Genomic DNA, 24,576 nt, shown 5'->3' with positions numbered 1-24,576 from the left:
GCAAATGCTGAAGAGTATTTTCAAGTTCTTACCCAGTCTGGTATTTCAGTGGCGGTTCCCTCGGTGATGACCCTCGGCGTGCGTTGTAAGGCCCTCAGGATCCGCGCGCCGGAGCGCCGCGCCGCCGCGAAGTTCGGCGCAAATGACAGCGCCTCCGCCAACATCCAGGCGCCGTAGATCAGCGCTTCTGATACCCTGGGAACCGAGAGGGTAAGGGTAAGGGAGGGTACAGTCGGGACCCCCTCTGGTCGCATAACAACTTTTGTCATATTTTTAATTGTCATAATTAACACTTTATGCATAAAATTGTAAGTCATAAAAATCTTTAGTCAGAATTATTCCTGAGCATAACTGGGTTTTTGTCATAAATGAGTTATGTTATAATTTTTATAGCCATTAATTTAATTCGCAAAAATTTTAAGTCATCTGCTTGATATCCATAATTGTTTTTCGTTCGAAGTATTGCAGTGCATAGCATTAATATACTTAGACATAAAAAATTAAGTCATATATTTAGTGGTCATAATATGTTTTTTTGATAAATGTTACAAAGCATGCATAATAAATATGTATGGTTGTGAGCAACCTATGAAGCAAATTTATATTACTTTGGTCATAAATGTCATAATCATAACCACACAAAGACCGTATAAAAGAGGAGATCGAAGGAGAGGAGCCCCCTCCAGTAGGAGAAACGGTTTTATAAAAGAAACTAATCATAATAGGTAGGTTAGGTTTCTTCAGAAGCCCGAAGGGCAAACTACGCAGAAATAGGAGCCCCGCGTGAGCGGGGCTCCGTCGAATTAAGTGTTTGGACGGAGATTAGGGAAAAGGTTTTTTTTCGAGGAGTTGTTGAGAGGCTAAAATTAGTTTCTTAAATTATTTACTTATGTAAACCATTATTGTTGAAAATTATTATGCTACAAAACGTTATACGTAAAAACATTATAAGTATCGATAAATATGCTTTTTGCTGGTATGACATTTGATTCATTATATGATTCATCATGAAGAAATCCCAAATGAATTTAATTCGCATTTTCTTAATATTGCTACAAAATACGTAATAAATAGCGATGAGTCACTGTCCAAACGATATGTCAGTAAACACTTAACCAAATCTTTTTTACGAAAATTCGAAGCCCCTGTAGTTACACGTGACCTCTTGGATAATACAATAAAATCAATGTTAAAGACCTGTACAACAATTGATGTTTATGACATGTCATTAAATATTATTTTAAGTATTTGGCCGATTATTGCGGATATTTTGGTGATTTTAATCAACTCCATGTTTCGAAGTGGTACGTACCCAAATGTGCTTAAAAATACTAGAGTCTGCCCGGTGTTTAAGGGTAAGGGAGAGAAGGATGACGTGAACAACTACCGACCAATAAGTATAGTACCCACGATCTCAAAGATAGTGGAGTCCATTTTATCTTCTAGCCTGATGGCATACATGGAAAAACACGACCTGCTCACTGATAACCAGTATGCGTATAGGCAAAAACGGTCAACTACAATGGCAGCACACAAAATAATTGACTCAATTATTACGGGCCTTGATGAGAAGCACAAGATGGCAGGCATACTGTGCGACTTATCAAAGGCGTTTGACGTTATAAACCACAAATTGCTATTAGCCAAGCTAAGTCTTTACGGAATTGAGGGTTATGCACACAAATTGTTCACGTCATTCTTGTCGGACCGTAGGCAGGTGGTGAAAATGTCCACGAATGGAAAATCACAAATCTCAGACACAGGCCACGTCAACTTGGGCATCCCTCAAGGGTCAGCGATCGGCAATACCTTATTTCTGTTATTTATTAACGATCTTCCGTCAGCAATAACGAGCGGCATACCAGTACTCTTCGCGGATGACACAACGGTAGTCGTGAGGGCCCAAACCCATGAACTGCTTGCTGAGAAAATCCGTGAGGCATGTGATCAGCTACAGTTGTGGTTTTCGTCGAATGGGTTGCTCTTGAATGTCGCGAAGTCAAACGTGATGATTTTTTCAGCTCGTGGCACTGCAGTACCTTCGTGTATTACAAACGGCCCAATGCCATTGTGTTCTGAGAGCAAATTCCTGGGCTTTACGGTTGACTCGAACCTTGGCTGGAAGTGTCATGTTGACCAATTATGCAATAGGTTGAGTAGTGCTGTCTTCGCCATCAAGAAACTACAGCCACTTATATCACGAAAAGCCCTGAAGGCTGTGTATTTTTCCCATTTTCATTCATTAATATCTTACGGGACGTTAATATGGGGAAATTCCACAGATTCAAAGCGAGTCTTGATACTTCAAAAACGGGCGGTTCGATTGCTAGCTGGAGTCCAAGCCAGACATTCGTGTAAGGAGCTATTCAAGCAAATCGGTATAATGACACACTACTCACTTTACATATTTCAAGTATTAATGTTTGTAAGAAATAATTTGCCAATGTTCAAACGTGTCGAGGTTGCGGGCAAACAGCTCCGATCCACGGGTAGACTACGCACAGTGCCGCGTCGCATGGCACTTTCAGTCAAAAATCCGAGGGTGATTGGACCAACGTACTATGAACGTCTACCTGCAAAATTGCGAACTGAACCATCTGACGAAACATTTGAACGCCAATTGAGACTCTTTTTATTGGATAATCCATTATATTCTGTAAATGAATATATGGAAATGACATGTAACACAATAAACTGAATGTAATTAATTTTTCTTTGACCTATATTTCATTTTTATTTTAATTTGACGATCATTATGACATATCCATGCTTACTGTATTGACATTGTTTTTACATTTTATATTATTTGACATTGTTAAAAAAATTTAGTTAATTAATTGATTGCTTATAATAGTTATAATGGTTTTTAAATTGTGTACTTATTGCTTGACATTTGTATAATTATAATCAATTCTTATTTTCCTACTTGACGATCATAATATAAATTCGTATAGATTAGTGTAAAATAATTTATATTGTAATTTCATATTATGAAATAAATAAATCTAAATCTAAATCTAAATCTATAATCAAAACCTATATGCACAAAAAATATATGACAATTGCTGAGTATGTCATCAAATATTATGGCTAAAAATGTATGACACAATATAATATGACTTTTCATTTGTATGCGCAATGATGATTATGACACAAGTTGTTATGCGCATCAAAGATATGACCTAAACTTGTATGCAACCCAATATGGACCCAATTATTTTTCATCGTATTTTCACGGAAACGTACGAACGTGTCGCTATTTCAGTCAGACTCGGTACAAAAAGTATTGATATTGACTGAAGTAGCATGACAAATACGAACGTTTCCGAGAAAATACGATGGAAAACAATTTTATTATGCACTACATCTGTAGTGTCTTTATTATTGTTTTATATTAACTTTATAAAGTTTAGTAAAAATATGTAAAAATGGAGGAAGAAATGCCTTAAAGCATAATGTATGAGCCAACCAACCACCAACCCACCATAATCCACCATGGCCCAAACATAAAGCTAAAGGGGGAGTGAGAAAAGTATTTTCATAGTATTTTGGACTCTATTTCTTCTTGTACAAGGTTGATTGTATACTCACAGTATAGCATAAGCGTAGGGCAAGTCTTCTCTCGCAATAAGATATCCTCCATAAGACAGAGACACAGCGTATCCAAGCGTAGGGGCGCAGAGACAGAGTCCGTAGACGGGACCGCGCAGGAGCGAGGCGCGGCCGGCGCGTGCGCTGGCTTCTTGCAGGTTTGAGAGGTACTTGTCCAGGATTGTGGACTCTACGCCTGTGGATGAAAAAACATTTTAGAACGTTGTACCTATGTTGACTTTGTTGCTATAGGGCATTAAGCTTTTTATAGTACCTACTTAACCCCTCGTATGCGGCCTGTAAAATTTGAGCATTCAAAAAGTGACCTTGACATTTAAAACAATAGATTTAAATTCCCACGCACGGATCTCTGTATACCTAAGCATACGAGGGGTTAGTAATGATATACCCTGGGTGTTATCAGAGAGCTTATTTATATACAGACTGGGTAGTCTATTCATGGACAGGGAAACCGTTTATCTCCGGTAAAACATACGCTTAATTTTATTCTGAAAATGGGAAATTTCATATTTCACTGCGTGAATGTCTTTGATTAGCCGGACAATTGTGGTTCATGCAACTGGCCCTTACTCGTAGCTTTGATTGTAGCTAATATAAACTTTCAGGTCCTTGAACTTTAACAAAACTTCGGGCATGTACAAGTACATATCTTACCTAAACTATGCACGGTCCGCACGTTGGAGACGGCCTCGGTGGCGACCCTCGACGCCTGCTCCAGCGCCTTCTACTCTTTAACCTCCGCTCTATAAATCTTACCGAGACTCTGCACGGTCCGCACGTTGGAGACGGCCTCGGTGGCGACCCTCGACGCCTGCTCCAGCGCCTTCTTCTCTTTAACCTCCGCTTTATAAATCTTACCGAGACTCTGCACGGTGCGCACGTTGGAGACGGCCTCGGTGGCGACCCTCGACGCCTGCTCCAGCGCCTTCTTCTCTTTAATCTCCGCTTTATAAATCTTACCGAGACTGCACGGTGCGCACGTTGGAGACGGCCTCGGTGGCGACCCTCGACACCTGCTCCAGCGCCTTCTTCTCTTTAACCTCCGCTTTATAAATCTTACCGAGACTCTGCACGGTGCGCACGTTGGAGACGGCCTCGGTGGCGACCCTCGACGCCTGTTCCAGCGCCTTCTTCTCTTTAATCTCCGCTTTATAAATCTTACCGAGACTCTGCACGGTGCGCACGTTGGAGACGGCCTCGGTGGCGACCCTCGACGCCTGCTCCAGCGCCTTCTTCTCTTTAACCTCCGCTTTCTTCATCACGTAGCCCTCCAAGTAGATTCCACCGATCACCTGAAACCATATATTACTTATAACTTGACAAATCTTAATCTCGGTAACTAGGTTACCACTTAGGGTCACTTGCACCATTCCACTAACCCGGGGTTAACCGGTTAAACATGGAGTTACCATGGTTACTAGTACAATTTGACACTGGGTTACCGGTTTACCCGTTTACCCCCGGGTTAGTGGAACGGTGCAAGAGGCTCTTAGTGTTAACTTAGTTACCGAGATTAAGAAAATCTAAGCACTAAGAAAATCTTTCATCTTTTGAATTCTGAGACCTCTGCTATTTATTCTAGGCGCTAATGAACTAAGTGTTAAAACTATTAGGATCTATTGTAAGGCTTCTTTAGCCATTTTCAATTATGATTTTTTTTTCTCTCTTTTTGTACGCATGTGTGTGTGCGTAGGTGCTAGCATTAGTTTAAAATTTAATATTTTGTAACTACCTGCGCGTGCCTGTAATTGGCTTCTTGTTTTAATCTTGTTGTCTATTGTAAGTTTTAAAGCTGTTGGTTCTCCTAACATAACATAACATAAATAAATAAAAGGAGGCACTTACGCAAGGCACACTGAGCAGAGATACAAGAGTCATCTTCCAAGAGTAGGCCATGGCCAGACTCACGCCGATCGCCATGGTGCTGATACCCTGCAGCACCGTGCCCAGCCGGGTGCCTGGAGCAACACAATTTATTTATTTAGATATTTTATTTAGAAAATGAAATCAGGCAACAAGGCCCATATTAGGTACAAATATCTTACAGACTAACATATATATATATGCATTTTATAAACTTAAAAACCAAACACTATTTAGACTACAAAACGGCGTGGCTCCGTTGAATCGCCTGGTCTTGTGACTCTTGTGTCGGATTCGGCAGTTTGCCCCGGAACTTCCGAAACACGACACCCTTCGGCCAGAAGTCGGCTCATTCTATGGTCCCCTGTCGCGGTCGCGGCACGCGCACCACAAAAGAGTTGAAGTGCACGTAGTGAACTATAACGTTAAAACCTACTTATAGTACCGAAGAACCGATAGAAGCAAAGATCCGATTAAATTTGGCCAAAAATGCTTTCGTAAGTATGTCCGATTGTTCTCCTAAGGTTGTATATCTCAAACGATTATCATGACATTTTGTGAGCAGGCTCAATAATATAGATTTTCTGTGAATTAAATTTTTGGGGCAGGGGCAGATCAAAAGAGACGGCGGGACGACCTCGACGCATTTTGCAGCGACTTTTGCATGCACCAAACCGGGTGGCGGAAGTAAGAGGAGGCCTTTGTCCAGCAGTAGGGACACAAAATAGGAATTTTTCGCGAGGTTACAGCTCACAGAGCCTAATTTCTAACTTTTCCAGTTACCTGTAGCGCCCTGCACGGCGGCGGCGTCCGTGGCGAGCCGCGCGCACAGCGCGCCCACCGAGTTCTGCGCGCGGTCGAACCAGCCCTGCTCCTGTAAACAACGGAGGTCACATTTAATAATACATGGTACATGGTTAAAAGTTTGATTCGCAATCAATTAAATACCTACACTAATCAGCCTAGTCCCATATACAAAAGCTCAGCGACAACGACAACGACAAAAGTGATGTCAGCTGTCATAATACCGAGTTACGCGAACCTCCAGTTCTCCACGCAGACAGCTCATTTTAAGAGTACCTTATTTGTTTTAATAGGCTTGATTATGATGTAGTTGTTTAAAGCTATTTTTTTCCTGTTCTGAGCTCCCTAATTCTGAGTAGCCTTATAACAGTTTATACCTGGTACAGATTTATCCAGAGGTTATTCTCCTTAAGCCTCATGTAAGCTGGGTCTCAGCGCGGCCGGACAGCCACGCCTGTAGGAATGTGACGGCACCACACGTAGCCACACCAGCGTATAGTTGGAACTGCGATAGAATCTTGTTGGGGTCGGATTATATATCATACCTGGTATAGATAATTTCTGAGGGTGTTCTCCCTAAGCCTCGTAGTGAGCCGGGTCCCAGCGCGGCCGAACAGCCACGCCTGGAGAAACGTGACGACGCCACACGTGGCAGCCACACCGGCAAACAGACCGGCGTACAGTTGGGACTGGGATAGAATCTTGTTGGGGTCGGATTCCGCGAACATCTGGGAAACGAATATTGAGGAGTTAAGAAAACTTTCGGTAACCTTGCATGTTAATTGATGTTCAATAAGTTCTTAAAACTTGGCACAGTAATAAGATACTTTAACACCATTTCTGCTGATTGTATGATAAACTTACCGCGTATATTTGTGAGAATAGAAGCGCGAACACCGGCATGGTGGCCCCGACGAGGAGCGACGCGAACCCTCCTCCGACCAACAGCGGCCATTCTGGCGTGTTCAGCTTGAGGAGTTGCAGGCTCGATACTGGGGCCTCTGCTGCTTCCTCTTCAGTCTCGCATGTTTCCTCCTAGAAAAGCAAAGCAATAGTTAAGCTAAATGACAGACAGAGAGAACACTCTCTGAAACTGACACGGGCGCAGAGTAGTAGCAACCCCAGACGACACTTCCTATCTAACCGCGCAGTGAAAGTGTGGAACAGTTTACCCGAGTCAGTGATCAGTGCACCTTTAAATAAACTCTTTTAAAAACAATCTCGACGAACACTTTCGTTAGACTATTAAACACAAGTGGACATTGATGTGCACGTATAAGCTTTAAGCTGCCTGTGCATTCACGTATATAATAAAATAAAATAATTTCGTAATTTGCTTCGGTTCATGAAAAAATGGAAAACTAATCCAAAAATAATTCGTTATCTGAAAGCGGTAGTTGTTAGGATTCATTTTAGGCGGTCTTCACGTTGGATTTGGATTTGAATGGGACGCCCCGATGTGCGAGCAAAAGCGTGCGTATTAGCACTGTCTCGCTTACACACCGGGGCGGTGTGCATTGCAGAAATGTTCTAATGTCTCCGCTAATTGAAGCCGTCATGAAAACGTATAAAATCGTATGTAGGTGTCACTACTATCGCATGTAGTGGGTAATTAGTTAAGTTTTCGCTAGGTTACTTACAATGTGGTCTAGATCCGGCACAGCTACGTTGGGTACATGCGCCCCCGCCACGGACCCCAGCCGCATGCTGCCGCGGAGGATACGCTCCGGTGTTAGGGACTCTGCAAAATATAACGCAATCATAATAAAACTACATAATAATATGAAAAGTCAGCAGTAGATGCAGCTGAGTGCATGAGTCAGAGAAAAGTGCACAAACTGGTGTTCGACGGACGTAAAATCCATAAAGAGGGTTGAAAGTTGTAGTAGTAGTTAAAATAGTTAAGTGTTTGCATGTTACTAGGTTTACATTTTAATACCACTTATGTTCTCGGTGAGATATGTTCAAGGAAACAGCATACTCGTAATCTATATTGTACTAGTTAACATATATCCTGTCTATATTGTTCTTCACTTGCATGTTTCTGTTTTATCTCCTTGTAATAAAATAAATAAATAATAAAATAACAATAAAAAAAAAAGCGCGACACCTGTTCGACACGGGCAAACTACACCTGCCAGGCTTGTGTTCGTGTATGCCGCCCCCGTATTGGCCTACACAGTGAAGAATAACGCTGCCGCCCTACCTGACTCTGTTTGTATAGTCTGTAATGGGCTAGAAGGCCAATTGTAATTGTAATTTATTGTGTAATAGATTTAAACTATGTCCAGGGGCCTTACCATGATGTCCTTATTGCGATTCTGTTTAGAACCTTAACTGAATTTCTAAGGGACGGAGTTATGCGACTTATAACATCCTTTAGCCTCCTTTAGGGTCCTTTAGCAATTCAGTTTAGGTTCTAAACAGAATCGCAATAAGGGCATCAATGGCATCATGGTAAGGCCCCAGCACATTAATTGATGATATTGAATTGAATGATCATGATGATGATGTTAGTGCGTGTACTGATGAACTCACCTCGCCTCGATGAGCGAATGCTCGGCGCTCTCTTGAACCGGCTCTCCTCGACCACATCATCGTCTTCATCCGACTCCACGTCTGAGCAGGTCTTCTCCATGGTTCTGCGAACGATAAGTACATTATATAAAACAAATATTGTAGGACAATCTTACACAAGGGTCGATCTATGGAGTAAGGTAAATTATGTACCTACGTACCTATTAGACCAAAATATTATATCCATAAATATGTAGAAAACTTTCATCTTAGGAACAAATCTATACACGGCGGGAAGAAGTTGATAACTACAGATATTTTATTGAAGAAATTTGAACTTAAAATAAAATTAAGTACATAAAGTTCGAATTTCTTCAATTTTTTCTCGTCATTTATCAACTTTTTCCCGCCGTGTACGGAAATATCCAGGCTCATCACGCAAATAAATTAGCCTAAACGTTACCGGGATTCGAACCCAATAGCATCGTAGTAAGATTCACTATTAAACAACTGGACTGGATAAATAAAGTCTATGAGCTTAATAAATATTAAAAGTAACGGGATTTTGATCCTGTAAGATTTCTTATCGGTGAGGCTGGTGTCAATCCAAGTGGAACAAACTTGTAACCGGTACGGGTCACAATGCATACCTACTTTATATTTTTCACCATAAAAAGTAAAATCGACTTCAAAAAGGATAAAATAATATACTATACCGTTTTATATGCCAGCTCGGCGAGCGTATTTATTGGCTATCCACGTAACAAAGTAATCACCACTTATCGACTCCACGCGATAGAGATAGAAAAGTGCTTTTATCACGCTTTCACGTAGACAAGGGACCATCATATCCATTTTGCTAACGATTAAATTATTTATATTTCTATATCTCTGAGAAGTCGTGACTTACTCTGTGCTCATGTCCTCTTGCAGCAGCTTCCAATAGAGTCCCTTCTTCTCCAACAGCTCCCTGTGTGAGCCCTGCTCCAGCACTGCTCCGTGCTCCACGTAGGCTATACGGGTTGCGTTGACTACCGACAACCTATATGACAGCTTGTGACATGCCATCACAGCCGTATAGTAGTGACTCACTCTGTGCTCATGTCCTCTTGCAGCAGCTTCCAATAGAGTCCTTTCTTCTCCAACAGCTCCCGGTGTGAGCCCTGCTCCAGCACTGCTCCGTGCTCCACGTAGGCTATACGGGTTGCGTTGACTACCGACAACCTATATGACAGCTTGTGACAAGCCATCCCAGCCGTATAGTAGTGACTCACTCTGTGCTCATGTCCTCTTGCAGCAGCTTCCAATAGAGTCCCTTCTTCTCCAACAGCTCCCGGTGTGAGCCCTGCTCCAGCACTGCTCCGTGCTCCACGTAGGCTATACGGGTTGCGTTGACTATCGTTGATAACCTGCGATAAACATACAAACAAATTCAAACAAAAGAATCGTGCGTGAAGAGTTTATCACGAAAAATAAATGATTTATGATTTTTATGATTTATGCGTGAAACATAGGAGGCCGCATTGGAGCCCCGTATTTATTGGCATGAAGTGCATTGTCAAGTCATAGAACCTGTTATTGGCGTGAAATATCATTGTCAAGTTTGTATTTTTCACAGGCCACAAGATGGCAGATTCTCCAACGTGCACTGTTCCTACGGGCTACAGAAACAATATGATATGACATTTTTTCCCTATCACTCACAACATTCTCACAATATACTTAGATAGAGAAGAAGTAGACAATTGAAAACGTCGAATGTCACGCAGGGTTTGGTTTTATGGGGTTTTATGGGATAAAACGGTCACTTTATAATTAAGTACCTGTGTGATACAACAAGCGTGGTCCGTCCTTTGCTGGCCGCATCCAGGGCTGCTTGTACCTGTAAGAAACAACCTAACATTATAGACAACTAAATAGTCACAAGATGTTTATGTGCATCCAGGCGGCTTAGTACAGTCGCGTTTTTATCCCTTGTCACCATGCCTGTCACGTTCTAACAAGTGCGTAAGTGCGAAAGGGACGCGCATAGTGATAGACGATAAAAATGGAACCGTGCTGCGCCCACAGATCTGTACGGTTACCATCAGTTTGTCACTGACATAAACGCCGTCGAGAACGTGATTTACTTTCTATACATCCCGTTTGCACTAATATGCGAGTGCGAGCGAGATGTATAGAAAGTAAATTACGTCCTCGACGGCGTTTATGTCAGTGACAAACCGATGGTAACCGTACTGGATAATATAACGCACTCAATGTCACGCAAAAAAGGCATAAGTATCCTTAATCCTAGTCATTTCTGGTGTGATATGATTGTAAAAGATTGCTGGAATGAGATGCGTGTACAAAAGTCAAATGAATTTGATTATTCTAGAATCTAGATAGGTACATAGTTAAAATGTTCACTTCAGTATGGAATTTAACTATAGTTCTAAAAATTCAAATTACCTACATTGCCGCAAATCCAACAGTTTAATCTGACTAATACACTCTACCTGTCGTTCAGCAGCAGGATCCAGTGCAGAAGTCGGCTCGTCTAGCAGCAAAATGGCGGGTTTCCGGAGGACTGCGCGCGCGATGGCCACGCGCTGCTTCTGTCCGCCGGAGAGCGAAGCGCCTCGCTCGCCGATCACTGTGTCGTAGCCCTGAACACAGATTAAAGCTTTGTGAGTAAACGGTGGTCTTCTGCCATTGAACTATTATTACTAACGTATAGAGATGGCACAGAGAAGTATTTATACGGCACGAGTTCCTGCCGTTTTGGCATCAAACCATAGAAGCGGAGCGTGAACCTCGCGACCTAAACGCGTTAGCGCCATAAATTTTACGATGTTTTGGTCGCGTGGTACAATTTATGATTGCGACAATGTCATTGTTTGGAGGTTGAATTTCTTGTAGGTATCTTTGCCGGTTTGTTATCGATTATTTTATCAAATAATTTGTTATAAAATCACTTACGTTTTTGAGTTTCGAGATAAAGCCATGTGCGTTAGCGATGGTGGCTGCCTCGATGATGTCAGCCTCGCTGACGTAGTCCATGCCCAGGGCGATGTTCTCGCGAATGGTGCCGCCGAACAGGACCGGCTCCTGGCCTACCACGCCTGTAACAAGTACATCATTCATTGATCATCATTGCCAGTCTATACATACCTTTGGAGCACAGGGTTACTCGATCTGTACCATAGAGATATATAAGTAAAGAAAGAGTGGCAACTCCATACATGAGGTTTCTTACCAAAACGCGACTTATTTCGTAGTCGACATCTAACGTCAAGTAGTGGAATTATCAGTAGCGCTACTTGACACCAGATGTCACAAGTGTCGCTACTGACGAAAATTGTACTGCTAAAACAATTTACAACTAATATTACAAGCAGAAGGCGGGATGATCTGTACGAGAAGGTTCGGACTATAGTTTTCTTGCTATTTGAATACAAATTGGAAACTTCATGAAGATATTGAAGACCTTTAACCTCACCTTTAAACCGTTTGGGCTAGCTCAATATCCTCCTGGTGAATTCCGAGTGCCGACAAGGTTCACGATGACGCGCCGCTAAATTTCTTGAACTTGAAATCTTTTGAAGAAGAATAAATCCTGTCCATCCACCCACTAACAACACATTCTCCAGTCACAGTCTTAAAGACATCTAAGACATCATCTAACGGCCTTCTAGTTATCATTTCAATTACATACTACGTGACTAGGTATGCAGACTAACTACGAGGTACTATCCTGGTAGAACTGTTCAAAATATAAAAAGCCTGATATTCCCATCATCCCATGTACTATTTCTAGACGACTGTTGCTTGATACCTGTTTAAATAACTCGCCTTCGTCTTACAACAAATCCTTTTATTCAATACTAGCGACCCGTCCCGGCTTCGCACGGGTAGTGTAACCAATTTGCACAAAACCTTAATAAATTATACATCTAAACCTCAAGAATCACTATATTAATAGGTGAAAAAAGTATGAAAATCCGTTCAGTACTTTTCGAGTTTATCGCGATCATATAAACAGACAGATGCGGCGGGGGACTGTGTTTTATAATAGGGATGATGACACATGTTGAATTTTATAACAAAATCTAGTAAAATAGATAGCAAATGAGCAATTTATTACAATAATGTAGATATTAAAATGATATACGGAAATAATACAAATATACAGGACCTGAAAGTTTCAAAATTTAAGTTTTTTTTTAACTCCCAAAAAAGAAATAAGTAAAATGATACCATTCGATTCCTTACATTTTATCAAAAAACAAGATTGTATGCAACTATATACATAAACGCAATATTTCACCGACAAAAACGCAATTTTCTTGTTTTGTCCATACTTAAAGATGGACTCTCAGGACCTGACGTCATGTTCACTTATCATTTTGTTAGGGGCGTTTTGCGAGTGAAGTACCTACGACTGTCACACTTTGACTATCATTTCTGACATTTGATCCTAAAAACAAACCTGAGCGATTGATATCATAATTGAAAATTTGTCATCTAGCCTATTTATTCAAGATTACCTATACTCCTCCTGTAGTGTGTGATGTTCAGCTCATTCAACGGTCTCCCGTCCACCTTCACGCTGCCGCCAGCCGGCTCGTAAAGCCTCTGCAGCAGCTGCAAGGTTGTGGACTTGCCCATTCATCCATCATTCCCCAGTGTACCCACTATGCACGAGATCAGGACACATACCTATACTCCTCCTGTAGTGTGTGATGTTCAGCTCATTCAACGGTCTCCCGTCCACCTTCACGCTGCCGCCAGCCGGCTCGTAAAGCCTCTGCAGCAGCTGCAAGGTTGTGGACTTGCCCATTCATCCATCACTCCCCAGTGTACCCACTATGCACGAGATCAGGACACATACCTATACTCCTCCTGTAGTGTGTGATGTTCAGCTCATTCAACGGTCTCCCGTCCACCTTCACGCTGCCGCCAGCCGGCTCATAGAGCCGCTGCAGCAGCTGCAAGGTTGTGGACTTCCCGCACCCGGAGCCCCCCACCAGGGCCACGGTCTCGCCGGGGGACACGCGCAGGTTGAAACCGCGTAGTACCTGGGAATTAATACGTTACTGTGATCATCGCTGTGGCATAAGATCATTACTGGTATTTTAACAGTTAGTGGCATTTACCTAAATTTGAACCTATAGTGTAGGAAATAGAGTTGATTTTGCGTTGTTGGAAAATTGAAGGAAACAAAGCAAAAGCGATACTGTTCTGTATGTTGTGTTGAATAGGATTTAAATTTCATCGTACTGAAGAGGTACTATACTATAGGTAGAAGTGGTAGGACCTTAGGCCCTAGGAGGTTGACTTTAATTACGTTAAATGCCCAATGCACCTAGGAGATGTTTAAATATTTGAGGAGTATAAAATCTTTAACCTAAACCACAAAACTGCAATGGTACCTATACGTCCTAAGTCTAACCTAATTTTGACAGCTTTATTCCAATAGCTGATAGACCGATTGTCATCTCTACTGGTGGCAACTATTGGAACAGTTTCCAGATCTGGGGCATTTAGATAAGTATTAGATGAAGAATGTATCCAGAAATGGATAAAACACTAACCTTTACATCAGGCCTCGACGGATAATTAAAGTAGACATCCTCAAACACGACCTCCCCCCTCAGCTTGTCGATCTTCTCCCCCCGATCCAACATGGCGTCGATCCTGGACCGCCTCTCCAGCAGGCGGTACAGCGAGCCGGCGGCGCCGCGCGCGGCCGCGAACAGCTCCAGGTGGGGGTGGCACATCGCGATGTTCTGGGACGCCATGAACGTGCAGAAAAGGACCTGGGGAAACAATACGTTGTAAGATAGGTTTTGGTGATTGCCGTGTGGGATACAGAAAGTGATGGAAGTCTTTCAAGGGAGGTCATAGTCAAAATGAGAGATTATAGCCGAGAAATTTGTCCAATTTTTCCAGTTTTGTGGGAAATGAATAAACAGCCCGCTTGACCGTTACCGACTCTTAAAATAACCTATATACAACTTGATAAACCTCAGCCTTCGGCTCACCGTGACCTTATCTCAGACACTTTTACTATTGGGTCGTGTTTAAGCTCTAACTTCCCCGGAGGCGCACACCTGTGGGACGGTCCGGGCGGAGGTACTAGTCTCTTGGAATTATGATATTTAGTCTACTTACCTGCTCTGTCCTTAAAGAACCCATCTCTTGAAGAAACTTCACTCCATTAGTTCTACTACTGATTACGGATACTTATGATGATGGACTCACAGTGACCATGATCCCAGGATGGTACTCCTGCTTCTCGGGAGGCAGGTTCATGTCCCGCACGCACAGCGTGGTCCCGTACGCGAACACGAACGGCATTGAGTGAGTAGGTCAGCAGGCAGCCCAGCCCCGACCCCGCTCCAGCCCAGAGTCCACGTCGAGATGAGGCTGCCTTGGCTGGACATCGGATACACACAGTGACCATGATCCCGGGATGGTACTCCTGCTCCTCGGGAGGCAGGTTCATGTCCCGCACACACAGGGTGGTCCCGTACGCGAACATGACGGCATTGAGTGAGTAGGTCAGCAGCCAGCCCAGCCCCGCCCCGCTCCGGCCCAGAGTCCACGCCGTGATGAGGCCGCCTTGGCTGGACATCGGATACTCACAGTGACCATGATCCCAGGATGGTACTCCTGCTCCTCGGGAGGCAGGTTCATGTCCCGCACACACAGGGTGGTCCCGTACGCGAACACGACGGCATTGAGGGAGTAGGTCAGCAGCCAGCCCAGCCCCGACCCCGCTCCGGCCCAGAGTCCACGCCGTGATGAGGCTGCCTTGGCTGGTGCAAGGAGACGCTTGTAGCTGCAAGCAGAAAACACGAATTTTACACATTACTAATTAATTGCGTAGATATTATAATAATCAACCAATGTTATGGCCGTCTTTCCACTGCGGCGGAGACGAGGGGAGATGAGAGGAATCAAGCAATCATCATCTTCCTCGCGTTGTCACGGCATTTTGCCACGGCTCATCAACCAATATCGTTGGTTATATATATATTGGCTATAATCCAGCGGAGGGGAAAAAAGACGACGGGGAAAGAGATGTACGTCTCTCATATCCTCAATGGAAAAGCCATACACGGGTCTAGGACACTCACCGTTGTACCTCCACCTCCTCGCCCCCCAAAGCTCGCACAGTTCTGATGGCAGCGAGACCCTCCTCATCCGTGCGTCTCTCATCTCCGCAGTGGAAAGCCATACATGGGTCTAGGACACTCACCGTTGTACCTCCACCTCCACGCCTCCTAAAACTCGCACGGTTCTGATGGCAGCGAGACCCTCCTCATCCGTGCGTCTCTCATCTCCGCAGCAGAAAGCCATACACGGGTCTAGGACACTCACCGTTGCACCTCCACCTCCTCGCCTCCTAAAGCTCGCACAGTTCTGATGGCAGCGAGAGCCTCCTCGGCTGTGCGTCTCTCATCTCCTCAGTGGAAAGCCATACACGGGTCTAGGACACTCACCGTTGCACCTCCACCTCCACGCCTCCTAAAGCTGGCACAGTTCTGATGGCAGCGAGACCCTCCTCATCCGTGCGTCTCTCATCTCCGCAGTGGAAAGCCATACATGGATCTAGGACACTCACCGTTGTACCTCCACCTCCACGCCTCCTAAAGCTCGCACAGTTCTGATGGCAGCGAGACCCTCCTCATCCGTGCGTCTCTCATCTCCGCAGCGGAAAGCCATACACGGGTCTAGGACACTCACCGTTGCACCTCCACCTCCTCGCCTCCTAAAGCTCGCACAGTTCTGATGGCAGCGAGAGCCTCCTCGGCTGTGCGTCTCTCATCTCCTCAGTGGAAAGCCATACACGGGTCTAGGACACTCACCGTTGCACCTCCACCTCCTCGCCTCCCAAAGCTCGCACAGTTCTGATGGCAGCGAGAGCCTACTCGGCGGTGCGTCTCTCATCTCCTCAGTAGAAAGCCATACACGGGTCTAAGATACTCACCGTTGCACCTCCACCTCTTCGCTTCCCAAAGTTCGCACAGTTCTGATGGCAGCGAGACCCTCCTCATCCGTGCGTCACTCATATCCTCAGCGGAAAGCCATACACGGGTCTAGGACACTCACCGTTGTACCTCCACCTTCTCGCCTCCTAAAGCTCGCACAGTTCTGATGGCAGCGAGAGCCTCCTCGGCCGTGCGTCTCTCATCTCCTCAGTGGGAAGCCATACACGGGTCTAGGACACTCACCGTTGTACTTCAACCTCTTCGCCTCCCAAAGCTCGCACAGTTCTGATGGCAGCGAGAGCCTCCTCGGCGGTGCGTCCCGCGGCGCCGTACGCCGCCACTTCTTCCGCCGAACATCGTGTTTGGTACTGAAATGTTAATATTAAATGTAATTCATTAAAATATTATTTGTAGGCTTAGCTCATCTTAAAAGGTTTCTAGAACTAAAAAAACACTTGCCAAAGTCAACTATGTCTTCAACCTCACGGTGCAAATTACCTTAGCAACGGTAGCGGCGACTAGAATAGCTATAGGAACTATGGCTAGGCCGACCAGAGTCAGCTGCCACCCGTAGTAGAGCGAGAGAGAAGCTGCCGCGACGACAGAGCCGGCGAGATATGACGTCATCACCACGTGCTCACCCACGCCTCCTCGGAATTTATCCATGTCCCTGAAAAAAAGGTTTTAATAAGTTTCTTGTCAAAAATTCCATTAATTATCCAGTTCATACAGTACAACAAGCTAATTCAGCTTTCGGAACTTATGTAGAAATATCATTCGATATTTTACCAGTCGCTTTTCCGTGAAGGAAAACATCGTGAGGAAACCGGACTAATCCTAATAAGGCCTAGTTTTCCCCTCTGGGTTGGAAGGTCAGATGGCAGTCGCTTTCGTAAAAACTAGTGCCAATTCTCAGAATTAGTTGCGAATCGGCCCCCAGGCTCCCATGATGCCGGGACAACGCGAGGAAGAAGAGTACATAGATAGTTGCAAGATGGTCTCGAAGTCTCATTAACCAACTATTTCTGTTTGAGTACCGTTTATTATAATTGTCGATAATTCTCCGGTTGATGAATATTCTATTTCCTCTTGTAGTAATACTTAACAATGGTTTACCATTGCGTTAAAAGGCGTGGAACTGACATCTGTATAATTAATATAATTATAAAGGTTTCATGAACACTTATGCACGTAAGGTACAGTTAGGGATGCAGGATATTTACTACAATTTTTTATGTTTTCGATTCGTTATTTTAGATCAGTCTATTTATAAATATAATCCGTTTGCATAGTTTTGTAAGTTAATACTAATAACTATGGAGTGCAATTGTCTGATAAGAATTTTTTTATACTATTAGAAGTATTTGAACAAATTAAATTATTTTTCAGAAAAATATTTTAATTTGTTTTTATCAAGTAGAAACACTACTATATAAATTATATACTGAAATAAATGTCATATACTAAGAAAAAGTGACCAAGGCCTCCAGTGCCCCAGGCTGGAATCGAACCAGCGTCCTCTGCTATCGCCGCCGCGATAGGCACCTGCCGCGATAGCAGAGGACGCTGGTTCGATTCCAGCCTGGGGCACTGGAGGCCTTGGTCACTTTTTCTTAGTATACGACATTTATTTCAGTTTAAGACTTTTTTTTTTTATGTATAGTTTTATTTCATGTCATGAGTAAATATCGCGGTAACCTCGAAGACAATATATTAAGCACTTACTCTGTTAGCGCAGAGGCGAAGTTGAGCGTAGTGTTGGTGTCGAAGAACGCCATCTCTTGGCGAAGTACGGAGCGCAGCAACCGGTAGCGTAACCGCGACACCTGCACAATGGCATAGTTAATGTGGTCAGAAAAACATCAGGTTTAATGTAGTTGAAGCTTTTTAACCTGACCGTTTAGACTCAAGAGATTATCTTGTGAACCACATTGTTACACTCTGTGGAGGGCGCAATTGGTAAGTTGTATTTATAAAGTGTCATTCTATGGAACTCGCTAACTATGTAAACAAAACGACATATTGAAATTGTCAAATAATGATGAATTGACTAGTGACTTTTGTTTACATAGTTAGCAAGTTCCATATTTAGAATGACACTTTATAGTAACTGACATTCGAAACTTCGTAAGCGCGATGTAGGAAATACTAACGCCATCTGTTGAGGTGGCACGATGTCGACGGTGACAGAAACGCCACAAATTGTTATGACCAATGGCCATTCGAGCAGCAGCCCAGGATCCTCTACACCGAGAACATTTCACGAGTCACCAGAGGGTTCTTGTGCTTGTGGCGTATTTATTGCCACGTATAATAGCAACTGGAAAACGCTGCTAGATCGCTTCCGAAACACCATCATCCGTACGTGGTAGCTTCAGGATAAAACCAATCCAAGAGAAGCTAGTGGGAGGTAGACTTAGATGGTACGGGTATGTAATACGTCGCCCACCCGAGCACATGACCCGACAAAAGTGCTCGAAATGTTTCCGGCGCCTGAAAGAGGAAGAGGAAGACCCCGCCAAGCATGGACACCATAAACAAAGACATGAAAGATGCAAATGTCACATCTGAGTCGACCCGGAACAGAGCGTCCTGGCAAAGACGGACTAGGAGAGTCGACCCCAAATGATGGGATAAGGCGGAGAGAGATTATAGCAACTGGAACACATAATCTCTATATTGCCTCCTCTACACTATCGGCAATGATCGTTAATAGTATCATCGGCAAGATCATCGTGCAAGCATCACATGATCGGCTGTACAACGCAACCACCCGGCGATTCCCTTAATGCCCTTTGATGCGTGCCCAAAAAACCGACAACTCACGGGTCGCAGGCGATGATAGACGATGACTGGCGGGGACTGTCGAGTATGCCCTCTACACTATCGCATATCGCCGATAATGTAGAGAGGCCATGGTTATGAACACTGACATGGAGATAATTACTAACCATTCTAGCAGCGGCCCAGTTGGCCAGCGTGACGGCGGCGGCGGCGGCCAGGAGCTGGCAAGCCATGATGGCGACGCTGGCCAGCGCGAACGCTATGGAATCTTCTATTAGAGCGTCCATGTGATCAGAGCGGTTGCCGTCCGGTCTGGAAGGAAATATTAAAGATAAGGCTTATTCATAATCATCATATCAGCCCTTTATCGCCCACTGCTGAGCATAAGCCTCTTTTCTTAGTACGCCACTTGTCCCGGTCCTGAGCTAATCTGGTAAGTGACCCGCAATTTTTCGGATGTCGTCCACCCAACGAGCCAACTGACGCCAGGCGCGTCTTTCAAGGCTCATTTAGGAAGGATTTTCTGGGCGAAAAGTCTTCTTCTTTGTTTGTTTATCAAAAGTATCTTGGTACCTCATATAGGTACCTCATTCTCTAATAGCTTAACATAAAGAGATGTCTCTGTAATGTCTCTCCGATGAGAGTATGTCTCTGTAAGCCTGTATAGGCAGAGAGATGGCAGGTGGACCAAAATGTTGACGGATTGGTGGCTCGTTGGGTGAATGACATTCGAAAAATCGCGGGGCACTTTTGGATGAGACTAGCCCAGGATCGGGATAATGATGCTTACTGTACATACACACAGCCGTAAAACTACACGGTCACTTTTGATTGAATTTATTCATATTATGTCCATGCAAACTCGCAGCTCGCTGTAGGTACTAAGTTGTCATTAAGTTTGAAGCAAAGTTAAATTGTTAACCAAGTGATCGTGAAGCGTTTCCGTTGCAGCTTAAGCAAATATGCTTTTGTATGTTCGGCTGTTCTCCTTTAGGCATTTCTCAGCCAATTTCCGTGAAATTTTGTGAGCAGGTACGATAATTAAAATAACTCCATGGCCGATTCGGCCACGGTGACTGCTATCAACTCCGTTGCTGTCTCTGGTGTGCTCGCAAGTGGCTGACGTAGCCGACCTTATTACCAAAAGTTCGCGAACATTGCGGGCATGTGAGGCTGTGAGCACACCGTTGTAATTATGTATAACTTTTGAACCGATTAATTTATCGTAAGGATTATGGACCCGCAAGTTTTACAGCTACTGGTATTTGTACTTACACTTCTCTCCCACCGTGGAACAAGTGTAACACTGCTGGTGACGTGGCCCTCGCTGCCTTGTGTCTCGCTACGAACAGGGCTGTCAGCTCCCCGTATATTAGCACGGCTAGCACGAGCCCGCACGAGCATAGCCACGACGCCAGCACGCCCAGGCATGTGGCGAGCCGCTCTACAGGTGTCGCGTAGCGCCACTGTAACAAACAAACACGGAATTTAAAATTAAATTAAATTATATTCCATTTATATACCTACGTCCCACTGCTGGGCACAGGCATCTCATGCGCGAGAGGGCTTGGGCTATAGTCCCCACGCTAGCCCAATACGGATTGGGGACTTCACATACACCTTTGAATTTCTTCGCAGATGGTATGCACTTATTTCCTCACGATCCTTCCAAGCTAAAGGAACAGAAAGGAAGCATCGTGAGGAAACCAGACTAATCCCAATAAGGTCTAGTTTATCCTCTGGGTTGGAAGGTCAGATGGCAGTCGCTTTCGTAAAAACTAGTGCCTACGCCAATTCTCGGGATTAGTTGCCAAGCGGACCCCAGGCTCCCATGAGCCGCGGCAGGGATAGCGGGAGGAAGAAGAAGAAAAATAAACGCAAAAAGTGAAGAAATGCTTCACAGCGTAAATATAACATGGTATAACGAAGTAATTATGAACACGCGAGGAAATATTTAACCGAATCCAGACCGAATCGAATTAATTTAGAGATAGTCACACTGTTACTTACTGTTACCACGTTGTTTTAGCATTAGAAATGTGGTAAACAATCTTGACGTGTCTTTTTAAATAGATTGAGAACGGGTCACTCACGTATTTTAAGTAAAAAAAAACGTGAGTGACCCGTTCTCAATATATATTTAATATGTCTGTGTCTCATGGAAGTTTTGGCATTAAAACGTGTCTATATTTTTATTGAAAAACGCTTTAATTAAATAGTTACTATTACTTACTTATAAAACCAAAACAATGTACTTAAATGATAATATATTTAATATGGTATGGGTAATCAAATATACTGTTACTGTCTGTCCTTCGGTGCCCCCTGAGGATGGGGGCGCTGGGCACGGGCCCCGTGTGCCCTTATGGTAGACCTAAAACCTAAAGACGGTATAGCTTACAAGCTAAAGTTGGTCAAGCAATATTTATCAGTAGAAAAAGGCGCGAAATTCAAATTTTCTATGGGACGATAGCCCTTCGCGCCTACATTTTTTATAATTCGTTTTTTTAGCATTATAAATAAGGTAAACAATCTTGATGTGTCTTTTAATTGAAAAACACGTTTTAAAAATAAGTTACGGCAAATATGTAACAATTATGAATCTAATACAATCATTTATATTGTTCTGCTTTCATAAGTAATAGTTATTGATTTTTAAAAAGCGTTTTTTTTAAAAGACATGTCAAGATCGCTTATCTTCTTGCAAGTTCTTTCTAATGCTAAAAAAACGAACTATAAATTTACTGCCTTTTTCTACTGACAATATTTGCTTGAGCAACTATACCTATGTGAAAAATATTGTTCATTCATTCTTTTAAAATTATGGCTTCAGCCCATTATTTCGCCAGTGTCAAGGTCGTAGTAGCAGGGTAAAACGATTGAAATTGTACGGTTAGTACAAGACAGTGTACGGTGATTTAGCTCTTGTAAAGCGATAGCGGGCTTTACAAGAAACACGTGGACAACCGGCCGTAGACTCCAAAATGGTGGATAAACGAGCTTCAAGATAAATTCTCCATTCACTGCACACTACCACATTAGTTTACTGTATAATAGGCTATCGATATTACACTTTAAACAATATTAATGAGCAAAAAACAAATCAATTAATCTCGCCGCGTGCAGTCAAGATGGCGCTCGAACCGGAAGTCGAAAAATATTGTAATGATAAATAATTATGTAAGGCTAACAGTCATGTCATATTTCGCGAGAACTCGTGACACTAACCTTAGATAAAAAATACGATAATAACACGTACTTGAGTTTTCGCACAAGCCTACCAACAATGCTTCCCACGAACGTCTGTCTGTCTGTCCGTATCAGATGCCGACCTTTCCCAGCACGTCATCTCCAAGGCGAATATGTCACTATATGTATAGCCAAGGACAAGGACTGCTATATAATAAATTGATATTTGGGAACAATTGTATAGTCGAAAAATTTAATTTTCACCTCAGCAGCTCGAACAAGGGTACTTTGCTTCTTAAAAACAGTGAGCAAAATGCGATTTTGCTCACTGAGTCATTTTGCTCACTGAGTGTGTCTTACTCAGTGAGCAAAATGCGATTTTGCTCACTGAGTGAGACAAAATGACATTCAAGTGACCTTTATAGTCAAATGTCATTTCAACATGCGGGGTCTAATACAAGTTCGATATACTTGGGTTCTATTATCTCTGTCCCTCTAGGTATGTTCTCACTGCTTAGGGTGAAAAATTTTGTGTACGTACTACACGAGATCAAAGTTATTTACATCTCGTGCGCTTTTGAATCCCTTACTACGCTCAAGATTCTAAATTAGATTCATCTATTATAGAATCTTTCGCTTGCACGGGACTCAAAATAAGCACTCGAAGAAATATCAAACTTTGATCTCTTGTTGTACAAATAACTATTACGACCCATTTACCTTGTTACAGTGACACTCAATATGAAAGTAGCTAGATGGGAATGTAGCCAGCCTGACAAGTCAGGGGGACCTAAGATAGGTGGGTAAGTTTTATTTATTTTATTACATACATACATACATACATACACATAGGTAGGTACATCACTGGCTTAGTGACCCAAAGAGGATCTTGGCCTCTGACACAAGAGAGCGCCACTCTGCCCTATTTATTTTATTAGTTTAATTTATTTAGTGTATACTTACTGGCCAATATTTTGCCCAAAGGATCAGCATTGCCATCCAGCGGAGCAATGCGGCCAGCCTCCTGGGCACCCTACCGAGCGACTACGACTTAGGTAATTTATTTATTTATAAGTTTTTAGTGTTTTTATTATGTTTTAAAAATGTTATTAAAACAATAACTATTTTAATAATAGTTTATAAGTTATGTTATTGAGTAAACCAATTAAGCCTCATACTATGTTATCACAGAGACAAAGTAAAAAATGGGTGGAAATTAATTTCTTCGACTGTACACAAATCGACCTAGGGGCTGTCCATAAATTACGCCATTTCCTCCTACTTCATGCTACCGTCATCCGATCTTCAGACCCCCCCCCCCTAATTTGAAATGACGTAATTTATGAATAGCCCCCTAGTCTCAAACTAAGCAAAGTCTATGGGTACTTATGCGACAATACATAGGTATTTATGTAGATAAATATATACTAAGATTCATTGTTTTCTATGTATCAAATTTTTTATCTAACAGTTAAGAATTGCGACAATTGCGATATTTATAGGAGAACATTACCAAATGCTCTACTCTCAGATCGATGTCCAGATATACGACTCAAAGGAATATTTGTCCAAGCTGAAACGGAGACCTTCGCTGAAGCTCGGTCAATAAAAATAAAAAGGAAATTGTTGATAATGAAGTTAATACATAGAGTTGAAATCATAATGAACTATAGAGATGGAATCACAAACAATCTTAAGATCAATTACCTCTACTCGTAGGGTACTTGAAACAAAATATCTTTAAAAAAATATATATTTATCTTTAATAAGGTATAATGATTTAAATTATTGTAGGTACTTATTCAATTAGTTTTATTATTTCTCAGAA

The 24,576-nt window shown here is 43.0% G+C and overlaps 1 protein-coding gene across 1 annotated transcript in view; it reads right to left on the bottom strand.

The window, feature by feature from the left end:
* LOC134803703 (multidrug resistance protein homolog 49-like) overlaps nucleotides 1–24,576 on the bottom strand; it is a 78,011-nt gene that overhangs the window by 15,725 nt on the left and 37,710 nt on the right. The window contains exons 2-22 of the mRNA XM_063776503.1: nucleotides 20,835–21,025; nucleotides 19,727–19,871; nucleotides 18,501–18,601; nucleotides 17,274–17,445; nucleotides 17,019–17,143; nucleotides 15,427–15,622; nucleotides 14,373–14,597; nucleotides 13,670–13,856; nucleotides 11,758–11,900; nucleotides 11,295–11,444; nucleotides 10,620–10,678; nucleotides 10,071–10,205; nucleotides 8,818–8,921; nucleotides 7,920–8,020; nucleotides 7,144–7,314; nucleotides 6,825–7,007; nucleotides 6,259–6,349; nucleotides 5,458–5,570; nucleotides 4,775–4,904; nucleotides 3,592–3,787; nucleotides 33–195 (exon numbers count right to left, since the gene is read on the bottom strand). Coding sequence (XP_063632573.1) covers nucleotides 33–195; nucleotides 3,592–3,787; nucleotides 4,775–4,904; nucleotides 5,458–5,570; nucleotides 6,259–6,349; nucleotides 6,825–7,007; nucleotides 7,144–7,314; nucleotides 7,920–8,020; nucleotides 8,818–8,921; nucleotides 10,071–10,205; nucleotides 10,620–10,678; nucleotides 11,295–11,444; nucleotides 11,758–11,900; nucleotides 13,670–13,856; nucleotides 14,373–14,597; nucleotides 15,427–15,622; nucleotides 17,019–17,143; nucleotides 17,274–17,445; nucleotides 18,501–18,601; nucleotides 19,727–19,871; nucleotides 20,835–21,025 — 3,081 coding nt within the window. The remainder of the gene's footprint in view (nucleotides 1–32; nucleotides 196–3,591; nucleotides 3,788–4,774; nucleotides 4,905–5,457; nucleotides 5,571–6,258; nucleotides 6,350–6,824; nucleotides 7,008–7,143; nucleotides 7,315–7,919; nucleotides 8,021–8,817; nucleotides 8,922–10,070; nucleotides 10,206–10,619; nucleotides 10,679–11,294; nucleotides 11,445–11,757; nucleotides 11,901–13,669; nucleotides 13,857–14,372; nucleotides 14,598–15,426; nucleotides 15,623–17,018; nucleotides 17,144–17,273; nucleotides 17,446–18,500; nucleotides 18,602–19,726; nucleotides 19,872–20,834; nucleotides 21,026–24,576) is intronic.

Source organism: Cydia splendana, chromosome 27 (genome assembly GCF_910591565.1).
Source record: "Cydia splendana chromosome 27, ilCydSple1.2, whole genome shotgun sequence".
NCBI lineage: Eukaryota > Metazoa > Arthropoda > Insecta > Lepidoptera > Tortricidae > Cydia > Cydia splendana.
This window is presented reverse-complemented; position numbering and strand designations above follow the sequence as displayed.